Source organism: Puntigrus tetrazona, chromosome 25 (genome assembly GCF_018831695.1).
Source record: "Puntigrus tetrazona isolate hp1 chromosome 25, ASM1883169v1, whole genome shotgun sequence".
NCBI lineage: Eukaryota > Metazoa > Chordata > Actinopteri > Cypriniformes > Cyprinidae > Puntigrus > Puntigrus tetrazona.
Window position 1 is genome coordinate 12,721,020 of NC_056723.1, and position 16,128 is coordinate 12,737,147.

General features: G+C 40.8%; 1 protein-coding gene across 4 annotated transcripts in view; it reads left to right on the forward strand.

The window, feature by feature from the left end:
* Positions 1–1,904: 1,904 nt before the first annotated feature.
* ano3 (anoctamin 3) overlaps positions 1,905–16,128 on the forward strand; it is a 53,167-nt gene continuing 38,943 nt past the window's right edge. For 2 of the 4 annotated variants that reach the window (XM_043228085.1, XM_043228086.1), the window contains exon 1: positions 1,905–6,910. In XM_043228085.1, coding sequence (XP_043084020.1) covers positions 6,811–6,910 — 100 coding nt within the window. In that variant the 5' untranslated portion in view covers positions 1,905–6,810. The remainder of the gene's footprint in view (positions 6,911–16,128) is intronic. The other 2 variants (XM_043228087.1, XM_043228088.1) reach the window with 2 other exon arrangements.

The window sequence follows — 16,128 nt, forward strand, 5'->3', positions numbered from 1 at the left end:
ATAATTTGCACATTTAATAAAGAATAATGCAAATAAATAAATAACTCAAAACTCAATCATCTCTTCAGTTAAGACGCACTTTGCAAAGAGCCCTTCATTGGTTAGCCCCCCAAAAAATGGAAATCCCGTCATCATTTACATTTAAGGGAACACGAGAAAGCTTGCGTCCAAGGCTGTTTTCGGGTCACCGCTGAGGAAAAAAAAAATACTGTGGAAGTCAATGGTGACCAGAAACAGCCTGGTCGCAAACTTTTTTCGAAATATCTTCCTTTGCGCAAAACTAAGACGTTCATACATGTTTGGCTCTATAAATGATGACCGATTTTTTATTTGTGGGTGAACTATCGTTTTAACAATGTTCCTGCTTCACAAAAAGCCGCCTTCTGTTCTATGAATCTGTCAACCTACAGTGTTAGGGCCGCAATCACTGCACTCAAAATACAGCACTTACGGCAGAGTAAACTATAACACAGGCCTAATACATTATTGACGCGAGGCCGTTGTTAGCAGCATCCGAACCGGAATTCCGTTACATTATCTGCTCCTGTAAAGTTTTTTTTTTTTTGTGCAAATGTAAAGTACGTAAAACTCCACCCCGTGGCTGCTGAGCACAAATAAACATCGCCATTGGCTCGTAAACGGCTTCCAGCGTTTCTGCTGAATATAACTGCTGTGCATTACGCTGGTTCGAAAAAGCCGCGGCGGACAAACATCGGCGGTGAGGGACTTGTTTGCAACAGAGATGCGGTTTCAGCCAATCACGTCCGAGAGCCGGGGCGCTTGCAGTGAGGCAGAAAGCTTTGAGCTGGAGAAGTGGACCGGACCTTCATCATCACGGGAATCTGGTAATTATCTTGAATCATACCGAATCTCAATTGCTTGTGATTGTACTCTATTTGAACATAATTATGTTGCATTATTTGCATAATGTGGCTATTTTATGGTTGCAGCTAACTGGTCTGGTAACCGATTCAGTATTTGTTTCGGGATTTTATCGATTAGCTTTTGGCAATTTTGTATCGTCAAACTCGTTCTGATGTTCTAACTACAATTCGTTTCTTCATGCAGCAACTGCGTAATCAATTCCTGATTAGTTTAAGGTGAAATGTGAGTTTTCTCATGTTTTGTTTTCATCAATTTCCACTGTATCGTAGCAGACAGAAGAGTCCGTTTAAATGGTGAAGTGGAAGTGTGTTTATCTAAAGAGTTTCCGACTCGACGCGAAATAATCGATATGACAGGAAGTCTGAGACGATCGATCACGCTGCATGAGTGTCTCTACTTTGAGTTCACTGCTGTTGAAGTAGTATGAAACTAGTTTAAAAAGTCTCATACATCATGTATAAAATAATAAATACAATATTCATATTATTCGTTTTATATTATTTGTGTTTTGTGGCACACTGATGTTTATGGGAGCCCATTTCCTCCACTGAATAAATTTTTTTAAGTTCTGACTTTGTTATTCTCACAACTGTGAGATATAAACGAGCAATTATGAAATATAAAGTCAGAATTGAGAGATATAAAGCAGCGTTTATGAGAAAAAAATTCAGAATTGCATGATATAAACTCGCAAAGTCAGAATTGTGTCTATATTTAAAAAGCAATAACGTTTTTTTTTTTTAATTATTATTATTATTTTATTCAGTGGTGATTTTGCTGTTGTTCATGTATAATTAAAAAAAATGTTGAGTGCCTTTACAATCTTTTTATAATTAAAAAAGGGTGCGTTTTTTATTTGTAGTGCAATATTGTGGTATTTTTAATATTCAAATGCTTTATTATAGTTGCATTTATGCAATTACGTAAACAATAAAGCAGCTAAACTTTCTTAAAGACGTGCAGAAATATATTTTACATTCTGTGACAGTATAAACAATCAAAATAAATTAAATGCGGTAATAACATAATAATAACATGGTAACGTGCAAAAAAATGTTCAGTAGAAAATACTAATCAGATACAATATTAAAATGTTCATTTAAAATGATGTTGTGTTTTGTCAGATGAGTAGGCTATATTATGAAGCGTGAAAGAAAGGAAGAGAGGGTTTGATGTGGAGGGTCAAAGACTACAGTGAGGGTCGAAGCACATCTTTTCCCAACAGCAGTGAATTCTGGGAACCCACGGGCATGTTCATGTTCACTGAACACTGTGGTTAATAATGTGATCTTCGAGTTAACATGCTTCTGTTATGTCTTGACCAGCGAAAATTACTCAGCACGAATAGCGTACAGGAAAATGTCTGTAGATATATATTTTTTTTGTAATCGAATTGGTCCAAATCAGTCCAAATGCTGTTAAAATCTTCGTCTGAGCGTTATTTCCACAGGTTTGTGTTGTTATGGCGAAATCCGAATGAGGGAATGTGTCTATAAACGAGTAAAAATCGATGGCGCTAAATATCCTGCACACGTTCATTCGGTCTGAATTGATGAAGCGATCGGCTCAAAACGAACTCTGATAAGAACATGCTGTCTGTCTGTTGTTTTCTTCTCGCTTCATTGATTTAACTTCTCATAAATATTTCATCAGTGAAAGAGACTGCGATGCCCTGTTTTGATTCTTCAGAGAAGCACAGATCGCTGAGAAGCTTTGAGATAAATTGCAGGCACTCTTGAATGACAGCCGCGGTGCATCTCTCTCAGGCGCTTGAACATGCTTTAATGTCTCCAGCAGGGGGCAGCATCGGCTCTCCGGAAATGACATGCGGCGCACTGCAGCAAAGTCATTTGACCAGGATATCAAAACAAGACCAGTGCTAATCGGCAAAAACTCCATTATGGTGGCGAATCCCGCTATGAACGTGTGTTGTTGAGAGGACAGGCACGCGCTCCGGCAGGACACTACGGAGACTGTAGTATGTAGTGGAGATCGCCTGCTGTTTGCGGGGAAGGCAGATGGCGCGTGCGATTGCAGAAGTGAAAAAACACAAACAGGATGGGGGGGTGAAAGTGAGGATAGAGAAGCTCGATATCCTGGCTTTCCAACAGTCATGGAATGCGTTCGCGTGATATTAAAGCGTTTGGGCGAGCGCGACGCAACCCACTGCACATGCCCATCTTGACTATAAGTCATCTTTGTTCAGCCCAGCCGAACGTCAGGTGCTGAAGAAAACAAACATGAAAGAAGGCGGAAGAGAGACGTGTGATCCTGGATGAGAAGAGACGCTCATTGTCATTGATTGTGGTTGTCTAGGAAGCAATGGAGAGAAAAGAAAAATCCTTCTCTTTTGATGCTGCCAAGTGCAAAAGTGCTCCTTTTGAGTCCACAATAGCGCTTTCAGATGTAGAGCGTCACGAACAATCATTTAAAGAGGCTTGGGTGCCTTCAGCGCGTGAGATATGGAGTACCCTTTGTGCCAAAAATCGTGTTGCCGCCTGTGTTATTCACTTCAGTTTGACTCTTTATAAGTTTTAGAAGATATCCTGGTAAACGACAGCGTTTCGATTTCTCTCACCATCTTGGTTGAAACCAAAACTGATGGTCTATAGCGGTAATCCTCAAATCTGGACCTCGAGATCCATTTCCTTGCAGAGTTCAGCTTTAACCCGTATCAAACACACCTGAGCATGCTAATCAATGTCTTCGGGATCATCAGGGTTGGAGCTAAACTCTGCAGTGCATCGGACCTCCAGGGTGAGATCTGAGGAACCCTGGTCTTGAAGACATCTTGCAGAAGCTCTGAATAGTTGAAATTGCCGAAGCGTAATTGACCCTTTACAGGGCAAGCTCCTCTTAGTTACCGCTGCTACATCTAGCGAGCCGTGCCACTACACATCATGTTTTCATGTTTTCATGCGCCGGCATACGATTGGTCAGATTCGCTGTCAATCACCCTGCGAAGTGTCCATTAGCTGGTCAAGTGCATTTAGTTACTGAGGTTAACATGAAGGTTATCGCGCGCATTTTAATGTTAGAAGAGGACGTCGTAACAAACGTCAGCTGACGGGGAAGATTTTAAAATCGTAATTTCGTTCATGAACGTTCATTATGTACAGTATAATTTTTTTTGTCTCCATACCAGACAAGCACTTCCTGCACTTATGCCTCTGCATTCTTGCATTGATTTTGAACTCTTTTCTTGCCGTAGTGATATTTCATTGACGAACGAGCTGATTCCGAGGTGCACATATCTGCCACCGTTCCATCATGAGTATGATTCCTTGGGAATGGTTTATGTTTCAAACGTTTACTGTGATACCGTGCAAGAAGTTTTTACTCGATTCAAGGTTTCCGCACCACAAATAACGAACGATGTGGTGTTTTGTAAAGGTTTAGTATAATTGCTTTGAATAATTTAAACGATAGCTGGAAGTGGCGCTAAATAAAAAGCTGTTTGGGATGCAAAAGAGCTTTTTCTTATTGCTGAGCTGAGCTCTCTAAAAGGAACCGGAATTCCTATCACTAATTCATGGCAACCTGCCCTGGCAATTACCACTTACTTGACGAGAAAGAGTCTTTTAAGTAGATGAACTAGGTCTTTACATTTTTTTGTTACTAATGCTTCCCCATTCTAAGTAACTTGCTATGCGACGCTATGCTAACATGTTTGCATTTTGCCACAGGTTTGGGAACTTCATGTGAGGAAGAATTATTATTATTTTGGTCACTAGAATTCACCGTTTGAAGTCAGTGTTGCCAAGTCCGCAGGTTTCCCGCAGCATTTGCTACTTTAATGCTGTTTTAGCGGGTTGTTTGTTGAAGTGCCCCATCTGAAACTTGATATTCATCCCCTGAAATGCGTACTTTACCAGAGGAACACCACCAAAAAAACTTGTATTTTACTCCCTGGAATGTTTTTTTTTTAACCGGGAACCCCTTCAAAATGCCATTGGGCTAGTTATGAGCTACTTTTATGAAGCACCTGGGCAGGTTTTCTTACAAAAACCAGGCAACCCTGGCTGAATGTTCACACTTAGCATTAGAGGTTGTTAAAAACACCAATGAGCGATAGTAATAGCGTTGCTTGACTTAGCTAATTAACATGTGTCAGTACGCATCAGTGCAGATATCATTTATACATGCTAACTCTTTCATGTGTGCGGGTGCTAGATATTATATGATTGATTGTTTTTTGCTGGTCTCAGCAGATGTCTCTGTCGTTTGTCACTCATGGTTGAGGTGTCAGCACTAACCTGAATGGATATTGATTTCGTACACTTTTTTTTTCCCCAGCACTGTCAGACTCTTTTTCGGTGTGGAAACCTGCATAGGATTTGTGACATTTCAGTCAGGATGAGATAGGCTGCATTGACTTTCACCTGTCACGAAACGTAAAGACGCCGTCTCAAAGGTTTGGCCATAACTGTCTGTGGATCATAATGCTCCTGAACCCAAACTTAGATATAAAAGAACGAGTCAGCTAGGCTGACTGGAGTCAGAATCACACGACACCATAATATTTCAAACAGCTTTGCCCTGTTCACAGTACCCATGGGGTTTGAATGACTTTTAATGAGACCAGCTGTTATTCGGCCGTCTGGGCTGACCATTACAGAGACACCGATTGTGCAGGAAGCTAAAGTCATTAGTGTCTAACAACTGCAAGCCTACTAGCCTTTAAAGCGCACAGGAAACAACAGGACTAAACGCAGCAATCATAACTAATGGAGTGCTGCAGACTTCGTGCGTCTTTGTATGCTAAAACCTGGAAATGACTTAGCATTTGAGCGCTTCGGGGTCCATTATTCTGGTCAATGTCGCTCAAGATGTTTTTACGATTTATTCTAGGGCATGAAACGCATCACTGACACCGGCTTGTGATTGAAGCTTTTACACACACGACACAGAAAAAAAAGTTGCGACACAACAGAAGTAGCGCGACTCAACAAAATTAGCCGGACGCCACCGAATTGTTGTTGTGCTAACCACGTGTGCGGTAGTTCTATCTAATGGGAAAATTTATATTTTTAACCGTATTATTATTTTTAAATGTATTTTTTTGACGTCACGACAGGGCTTTATTCTGCATTCGCCATTCATATCATCAAGAAAAGCTTCTGGTGGTTGGTCGTCAAAGCTTGGCTAGCTTCCCTCTCTCACGCTTTTTTTACATTCATAACGTTAAAAGATTTAACGTTCTCAAAAGGTCTATGATATTGTTGAGGAAATCTTTTTGTAACCCTTAAATAACAGGTTTACAAAATAAACTTATATATGCAATTATTATTATCAAACGTTTCGGATCCGTTTCGCGTTCACGTTTTGATAACCTCGCCCGGGTTCTTCTCTTATTTGTGAACCCGTCAATTATGGACACTCCCTTTTAGAAAGATTTCACTGTAACTGTATTCAGACACAGGCTAAAACAATTCATCACACCACGCCAAAGTGCTGACAACGATATCGTTTAAACCGGTGGACGAAATTATATGCAGAGAACGGTATAATAACGGTGCGTTATTTCCCTCTGAGTTTAGTCACGCAGCTATATTTCATCTCCTCGCGCAGAGCGTGAAAAACAGCTCGACACAGTATAAAAACGGCACGGATGGCACGATAGACGTGTCTTTTAAAGTTGAGCTCTTTTTTTTTTAACTCCGACGCGTCAAAGAACACGACGCGACGTAACGTCCGTCTGACGCATGCGTCTAATAATTCAAAACAGCGCAGACGGAACGCAACGACACGTTCGGTGTGAACGCCCCCCGGAACGCGGGTCATTCTTTGAGCCACCGAAGGGTGTCCGTCCGTCCTCTTACAGTACGTAACCATGACAACAGCCCCGGATGGTGGAGCGCGAGGGTAGACAGGTGTTGGGTTGCGCAGAGGAGAGACACCTACGCGATCGCTCCATACTTTCCCATGTATCCTGCCTTCATCTTCTGCACGCGAGGATCTCTGTCGGGAACCGCCACCATGGTGCATCACTCCGGATCCATACAGTCCTTCAAGCAGCAGAAGGGTCAGTGAGAGCGCTGGTTTGTTTTTTTTTTCGCGTGAGGGAGAACGCGGTTTTGGGGGAGAAAGTGCGGCTCTGGGCAGCCGTAGCTCAGGTCCCGGTTTGGAGACGCTTTCATGATATGCTCAAGTTCGCGATCAAGTGTTTGGCGCATGCTGGTTTGATACTGGATGCCGCTGGAATATTATATCGCTCTGATGAATGGATCGCGAGTCGAACAACTGGTTTGCTTATTCGCTTTTAGATCACGAGGATTATGAATGATTATTGCGTGAGATAAGTTTTCAATGGGTTCAAAGGCATTTAAATATCAATATTTATTGTTTTTTTTAATTTTCTTTAATAAAACCTTAAAGAGTTTATAGGAATGCTAATAGAACTGATGTTTGTTACATACTAATATATATATATCTATACACACACACACACACACACACACACACACACACATATATATATGTATGTATTTAAATATTAAATATGGGTCAAAGCGAATAACCAAAGACAATAAAATGTCAAAAACATAATTTTATATATATATATATATATATATATATATATATATATATATATATATATATATATATATATATATATATATATATGTGTGTGTTTTATTTATTATTATTATTATTATTATGTTATTTTTTTTATATTTAATTCTCTTTGCTTGGTCCCATATTTGATCAGGGATGTCTCTCTATTTTATATTAAACTGCTCATCTGTGAAGTTCAACAACAGCAAGCTCTAATGTGGATTTAGTGGATTTATATTCAAGGCTTTATTAACACATTTATTTAATCACAATGTTAGAAAATCTTAAAGGAATGCTAATGCAATTTATATTTTAATTTGGTACTAATGTGATCGTGCTGTAAAGACTGGAATTTGCATATATATATATATATATATATATATATATATATATATATATATATATAGTAAATTTATTGTCTTTGCTTGATCCCATAACTAAATCTATATTTAGCTTTTTTCATATTTTTATCAGACGCGCTTAAATATTTTTTTTTAACAGGGACTTCTCTCTATTTTTATATTAAAGCTACTCATCTGTGAAGTTCAACTGCAGCAAACTTCACTCGATTTATTTTTGGCATTTGAGTTTCTCGAGCATGGCACCGGATGTCGGTCCGCTCTCGTCGTTCTCATATCTGCCGTGTTGGAGATCAGTAACATGCCACTGGTAGATCTTGACTCAGGGGTTACGGGAAAAACACTTTTTCATTGATCTTCCTTCGTCTTGTTTAACGGGGTCGCCGCACGCACTAAGTGGTCGTCTGCCTATTAAATCACGCGTTGCTGAAAATCGCTGCTCTCAGGGTGATTCTGACTCGATTGATGATTTGATTACGGTGAAATGGAAAAGAAGGAGCCGGTATTGCAGGTTTTGGCAGCTCGCTGTGGAACGGAAAGGAGAGCGGCTTTGGTGCACTGTTGCGATATTAGAGGAGCATGTCTATGTTTTGATAAAGCGCATATGTTCCTTGTTTTGAAGAAATGAGATACAGTAACGCGAACAGATATGATTACGCTTCTCAGGACGTGGTCAGCTAAACTAAAGCACTTTGGGTAAAAGACTGCGTTGTCACTCGGTAACTGGCGTTCTTGTGTGTTTGAGCGTAGATTATTCACGGCACTCCCGTCTCATTAAGCAGATCTAGCCTATTTTTTGCCTCGGCCTTCTAGTTTAGAGAAGCAAAAATTATTATAAAGGTTAATCCTGATATAATTCACTCGGCCTGACTGCTTTCCTGCAGGTCTGCTGATGCTAAATTGTTATTGTCATTGAGAAAGCTTTCTAGGGGGGGCAGAACCAAAAGGAGAGTCGGATCCAGTTCTGTGAGGACGCGCTTTATTAACAAACCCTTCTTCAGTTTTATCTCTGAATCTAGTGTTTAGAATGAATGGCCCCGGTGAAATGGCCCCGCAGTAAATTACGCATTTCCCCTTTAAGCAGAACGACAGCGGCATGTATTTATAGTGCCACTACCTAGACACGACTCTGGCACGGTCATTAGCTATCGATCTAAGAGCGGATATACAGATTATTGCAGGCATTAGAAGCTCTTTAATGACTCACAGTTAATTATTTAGGACTCGTGCGGCACGCCGGGACTGAGGCGAAGCCACCGAACGCTGTTTCTTTAGAGACCAAAGACAGTTTCTGGTTATCACAGTAAGCGATCATTCAACAGATGCTTTTATTCAAAGTGCAGTTATTACACGGGCAGTCCCCCCGGAAGAATAGCTCGCAATCCGTGAAGGTCTCTACGAAGCTAAACTGGGTTTGAGTTAACACGGTCGACCCGTTGAAGAAGCTGGTAGCTTATGACCCACTCTTTGCCGTTCTGAACAAGTGACCGTTCTGACAAGATCTGAGGACTGCACTGGTCTGCATGGAAACCCTAATTCATTCTTTTCGGCGCAAGGCGCTGCTTTTGGAGCGTTAAAATGATCCGTTTCTCCAGTAATGCTGTGCACATTGCTTTATCGGCCATTGCATGATGAACGCGACCAATCGACCAATCGCTGCAGATTAGAGTCGCGCAAAGGAGGGGTTTGAATCGTTGAGAGAATCGTTTGGGAGTCAATGAGCTGATAAAGTAAAAATAAATGCATTAATGCAAAGGAAAGCGTTTTTTTGACCTAGCATGCATGCCAACCTGTTGTTGGGACTCTTAAAACCAAACTACGGACCCTAATAGGGCACTTGAATAGAAATGCATCAGTGTGTTGATAATGGTGGGCATTTTCAAGATCTGTTGAGACTTGGGGGTGTTTGGTTTCCAAAAACTACATAAAACTTGTGGCAGCGTTATCAAAAATAGTATCGATATCGATATTTTTTCAAGGTATCAAATTGTATACAATTTCTGAATTAAAATAGTTCCTAATTTTAGCAAAATTGGGCAAATTCATTTTTTTTTTATAATTAGCTGGACACAGAATGCACACAGTAGATGTGAAGTTAGTCTTAATTATACATTTTCATTCCGAACAAAACCCAAACAAACAGCAACAATTTGGTCTTTAGACTTTAAACAGCCAACAGACCTGAACAAACTAGCTCCGGCTCATTTAAACCGTTCAACTGCTTTTGCCGTCAGCCTCGATATTCCCGGTTCCGCATCAAAGAACGGCCCTGAAGCTTTTCCAGACGCCTGACAAAAACCCAAATATCCACTGACCCCGGAACCTTGCCTGTCTCGAGCGCTTGATGGCGAAATAGCTACGGCATTCCTATCCTATCTTTCTTGTTTGCGTTTTGTGGGTTTCTCCGACTTCTTCGACGCATTTGTGCAGTACTGAAATGAAAACGGGATTTCGCCCCCCAAACAGTGCATGCCCTTGACATAAGAGTGATGTGAGAGACTGCAGAGGAAGAAGCGTCCCGGTCAGGGAAGGTGAGATGTGATGGGAATAGAGAGAAAGAGACTCTTTGATGTTTAGGCCTCTGCAGAAGTGTTGGTTTATATTCAGTTATGTCCACATCAAAGCGTGTTTGGCCATAGACTCCTCGACCGGCTTGCGGTGTACCTTATCCCATTATTGCAGAAACATGCAGCGCCAGGATAATGCATTTTGAGTATAATGTCCTACGCGAATCGCACCGTTTGAGTGTTGGTAATGGATATTGCACTAATTAATGCTCTCATAATACAATTCCATAATTAATGAAAATCTGTCATTTAGCATTGAATCGCGAAAGCGTGAGATGAATTCTCAGCTAATGATAATTGTAGGAAGTGTGACAGACGGCTGAGGATGTGTTTACCGCATTGGATTAGACAAAGGCTACTTTAATTTGGATGCAGTTAAAATGCATCTTTTGTAACGTAGAAAGCGAAAAGTGAAGGCGAGCTGTTAGTGTTAGGATCATCGAAGGTCAGCAGCGAAGACATTTCTAATATTCGTCAATTCTACTAACTGGAAACCTACCCTAACAGTCCACTCTTAGACTTAGTAGACATGTAGTGGCAACTTAATGAGAATTAGTTGACAAAAAAAGTTTTTTATAGCGAATAAAACGGACTATCGGAATGAAGCTCGACCCGACTGTGCATCCTGACTCCTGGAAGGCTTTAATAGGAACCAGCAATTTTAGACAACTGTTTATATAGTTCCACAAGCTGTGGAAGTGCCGTATCTGGGTTACGTTATGTACAATCTGATCCAAACTGGATTACCGAAACCCAAACGGATGAGATCTGACAACCAAACCAAAAAGCGGCCATAACTAGAGAGCGACGCGCTTTCGTTCAAGAGGAGCCACATACGGCAGAGACACGAGGAATGCGATGAGAAGAAGAAATGAGATCTAATACCAACCCGTGCCAAATAACCAACATTTCTCAGCTGCTGCCACGAGACGTATAATAGCTACTGTACTGACATCTTCAAACCATTAAAGACTCAGTGGAGCACCAAAATCAATTCCAACCGGCACAATAACCCAAAGCAATAAACTGATGTATGCCTCAGCGTATGAGGCGGTGATAATTTATACGCCTCGCCGCAGAAGACGAGCAACAAGCATCAATGTAAAACAAGGACTGGAAGCCATAAAAAAGATTTCACTGTTAAAGAAACCACGCCATATGGATAAACGAAGTCCTTGACGATTTCGGTCCAACAATTTGTGATGGAAAAGCAAGCGGTTAGTTTTACGGACGATTCTGGCTCTTCGGGTCTACTGCAGCGTAGCACAAACAGATTGGCCAGACACAAGGACTTCCTGCCACACGGGCCGCTCTCCAGCAACCGCGATTTAGGAGGAGGGTGACGACATCAGCGTCTCTGTGCTCGGTCCTCGTGCCTGTAAATGCGCTCAAGTTATACGTGATAGGTGTGTTTTTTTATATTGGGTAGCCTATAGGTTGCTAAAGAAGAGAAGTCCCACTTTCAGAGAGACACGGCGTTCTCCTCAGGGGAGCTGTGAATCTGTCTTTTTTCTGTGTCAAAGCAAGGGTGTGTGTGTGTGTGTGTGTATTGCACAACATCCCATGAGCCACAGACTTGCCACCTGTCACGTTACATAACGCACAGATGGGGAAGAATATCGCCGTAGATCACCGACACCAGACCAGACCGATTGATTATTTAAAACAACAACCTGTAACCTGTGACCCGTCCAAAACGTGCTCTTGCATAATAAATTAATTTGTAATATATGAACGAATGAACGAATGGATACCCTAATTAGTTATCATGGTCATTGAGGCAAAACAAAACAAAACAAAAAAAAGTCGGGAGAACCGCTTGCTCAAAAGCCTCGGGAATGCAGAGGCTAACGCATTTCTATGAATTAATCAGGTAGAAATAGCTCTTCGTGAGAAACATTTCAAGCTGTTTTCATGTCGGTATACACATTTACATTAAATATTAAACTCTCATTAAGCGCTGAAATGACACAAGTCATTACGCAGAAGTTAAACCCAAATTATATGAATTTAGATATATGTAGTTTATTCGAATTTTTTTAACTTGAGCGATGATTATTTATGTGTTTACTTTGATATTATGGTGAACACTGCTGGATTCGGTGGTCGACGTGAAGGCATCTCTAAAACATTTATGTTTGTATTTTTATCTTCATACATTTATTTTAACGCATAAGGATATTGGATGATTTTTATCGCATGGTTTTTATAAATCTAAAAACTTTTATGCATGCGTGAAATCTAGCTTTTGAGCATACATTTTAGTATGAAGTCTAAATAGAGTTTTATAATGGCGTTCGGCTTGTATATGGTTATATTCAGGGGGGGACTACGCCATTGTTTGAAGGGACAGAGGAGAGGAGAGTGATGGATACTGTAATCTCCTGTCTTTATGTTATAGCACGTCACTGACTGACACTGTGTTATTTTGTGCTGAACGCGGTTAAGCTCTGGAAACGTGCCATCTGCACATAACTACACATTAACCTAAGGCCTTGTGTTCGAGGGATTTCAGTTCTGGAGATGATCAAAACAGTACTCACTCAATTTGAAAGGAACGATTGACCCATAAATTACCATTTCTTGAAAACGTACTTACCCTCAGGCCAATCCGAGATGTAGATGAGTTCGTTTCTTCATCGCAGTTGGAGAAATGTAGCATCGCATCGTTGTCTCAGCAATGGATGCTCTCTATTGAATGGGTGCCGTCAGAGTGAGAGTCTAAACAGCTGATAAAAACATTACCCCGAGTAATTCACAGGACGTAATGAGTGATGTGGATTACTCGGATTATTGTGATGTTTTTATCGGCTCTTCTGACGGCAGTGCAACATTCCTCCAAATATGATGAAGAAACAAACTTATCTACATCTTGGGTGACCTGAAGGCGAATGAATTTTCGGCAAATGTACATTTTTAGGTGAACTATTCTGGTAAATATTCAGTCACATGATGAAATCTATTAAAGGGGTCATATGATGTGAAAAGCTAGGACAGAAAAACAATAAAAGCCATTACAAATGAGGCATTTGTTGAATCCGGTAGGGGCATAATTAATTATTATCATGACTTAGTACTGTCTTTTTATGCATCACATTGCATCGCACCTCATAAACATCAACAAGCGTTACTCTACGCTGCTGAAAACGTGCATTTGAATAGTAAATAGCAGGTTCTTTTAATGAGGAAATGTCACTTAATTAAAGGTTGTGAGTCAGAAGCGCCAGACTGTTCTTGCAGAGTTGCAATTGTCCCTCTTTATAGTCTGTGTGTACATATAGTCTGTAATAATTGTGCTGAAATGTTCTTGAACAGTGTTGTGAATACAACTTAACCGCTGATTTCTAGTTGTTTTCCTCGCAAACAGAGTAGTTTCGCTTTCACAACAACACTCGACGTCTCCAGAACATGGCGCCCGCAGCAACACTACAGCGAGAATAATAGCTCCGCCTTCTTTCATTGCGTAAAAATTTGAGTTTGGCTATTTGGCTACTAGTTTCATTTATTATTTATGTATTTATTTTTGTTTTCGCAATTTCGCGATTTACCAATGCAAAGATATAAATCAGCTCCCATTGTGATTTTGCGTTGTGTTGAGGCCAAAGTTACTGATGGAACTCGAATTGATCAAACCTCACAAATAATTCACTTAGGCCGCATTGCACTTTGCTAACAATATCCCAGAATCAGACTAGCGGCTGTAAATCACGTGCATCAGAAAAAAAACTCAGTCGAGCTCCACTAAATCCAGCCGCATCTGATCGCCAGCCAGCAGCCCCTTAACGTCCCGTAAAGACCGTCTCCGAGAGGGGTGTAGAGTTACCCGGCCCTCTCTGCCTCTCTGATCTATAAAAAGCATCTGTTAGTGGGGCAGGGCGATGCAAAACTCCTGTGTGCCGAGAGCGCTGTGGAACCAGAGATGAATTATGCAAGGTTTTGAGATGGGGAAGACGGGCAAACCCACTGACCTCATTTCCTTTACTCCGTTCCCTCTCTTGTTTCCCTCGAGCAAGGAAAGCTCTTTATTTCAAATTGTTGTTATTTTTCACTTTTTTCTAAATACTTCTTTTGTTCTGTAGCTCTCAGCTGCTTTTCAAATAGCGTTCTTTTTATTTTTTTCGATTACTTTTGAATAAAAAAAAAAAAAATGCCCTCAATAATAGTCTAGACATATTCTGGCTCTTAACTCGGCTCTGCGTGCGTTATATCACGATTGATTGTTCAACAGCTGTCCTCGCGTGACGTTTGGCTGAATTTCATGAAGCTCGTCGATAACACACAACGTGTGTGTGTGTGTGTGTATTTAATGCCATTAAACCCAATCACAAGCTTAGGTTTCATCTTATATCAGGTGGCCTTAACTACTACTGCATTAAAATTAATCATGTGGTACGATGCACTTATTGTGTGCATACAATTGTAATATTTCCACCTTTAATAATTACACTGTTGACTCATCTTTTACATCTTAACCCACTCTTAAAGCGCACCACCGAAACTGTCCCTAACCTTATCATGTAACCAACGCAGGCTTAAGCGTCTATTAGCCATTTATTATTGCTAATTAAGCACATATTAATGCCTTATTCTACATCTCTAATCCTACCCAATACCTAAACGTAACTTTTGACTTTTTTTTAATACATAGCTGCAGGAATAAACTGACAGTGTGTCGTACGGAAACGTGAACGGCGCAGAGCTGCACATGGATTACACACACAAGACTCTTGATCTGTTTAGAGCACCTCTTTATCTTTATTATCGTGGTGAGGATGAGGATGAGAATCGAACTGTCGAGGTGGGACACGTGTGCGAGCGTGCAGCAGGAACACACACACACACACACACACACACACTGATAATCTCACTCAATCACAAGGTCCTATTGGCTTTGCCTCCCTGGATAAATCCAGGATTGCAGATTTCAGCCCCTGGCACAGCAAGCATGGCGCCGCACAAACAGTAGCGTTTGTTTTCTATGGGAACATTTATTATGTCACTTCTTTTTACTCACGTTTTTTTGTTTAGATGCGCTTGATAAGATTAAACGCTAACAGCCTGGCCCGAATCCAACCAATACGCACTTCAAGGTCTATCTCTCTACCTCCGTTCCTCTGGTAAATTCTTATACCGTGCTTTTATTTCGTTATTTGCTTATCTTTCACGTAAAGAGCAGGATTACGTTTCTCTTCCTGACAAACCAGTATGAGCTCAGAGCTAGATTAAAATCTGGATCAAGTAGGCTTTTATATATTTATATAAACCTACACAACGAGTTCGCCAGAACCACCTGCTCCCGCGACAGCATGTGCAGACACGTAGGACGTCTGCCTCGGTTACACTCCGACATAATAAACAGCATTTTTTTTTTATGTTGTGGACAATTGCTCGGTGCCTTAGGCTATTCTAAACTCTATCTTTTCATTTTTTCATAAGAAAAGTATTAACTTGTCACTTCTCATTCATAGGCATCTTTAAAAAGATGCCTTTATTGTCTCACAGGTTCAATATTGGGAAATGATCTACGCTGTGACATTAGGAACGAAAGCATCATAAAAGGAGTCGCAATGAGTGTTTTTACGAGATATCATCACACGCGGCCCATAGCACCATCTGCTCTTGCGCAGAAATCTCCAAAACCGAGATAAAGCGGAGGAGATAATTAGCCTGCGTTTGGTTAGCGGTATGCTAGCTCTTATTCTCTCTGTCTGTGGGGAGCCGAGCGTAATGAATCTGAGCAGTGGTGATGCATCTCAGAA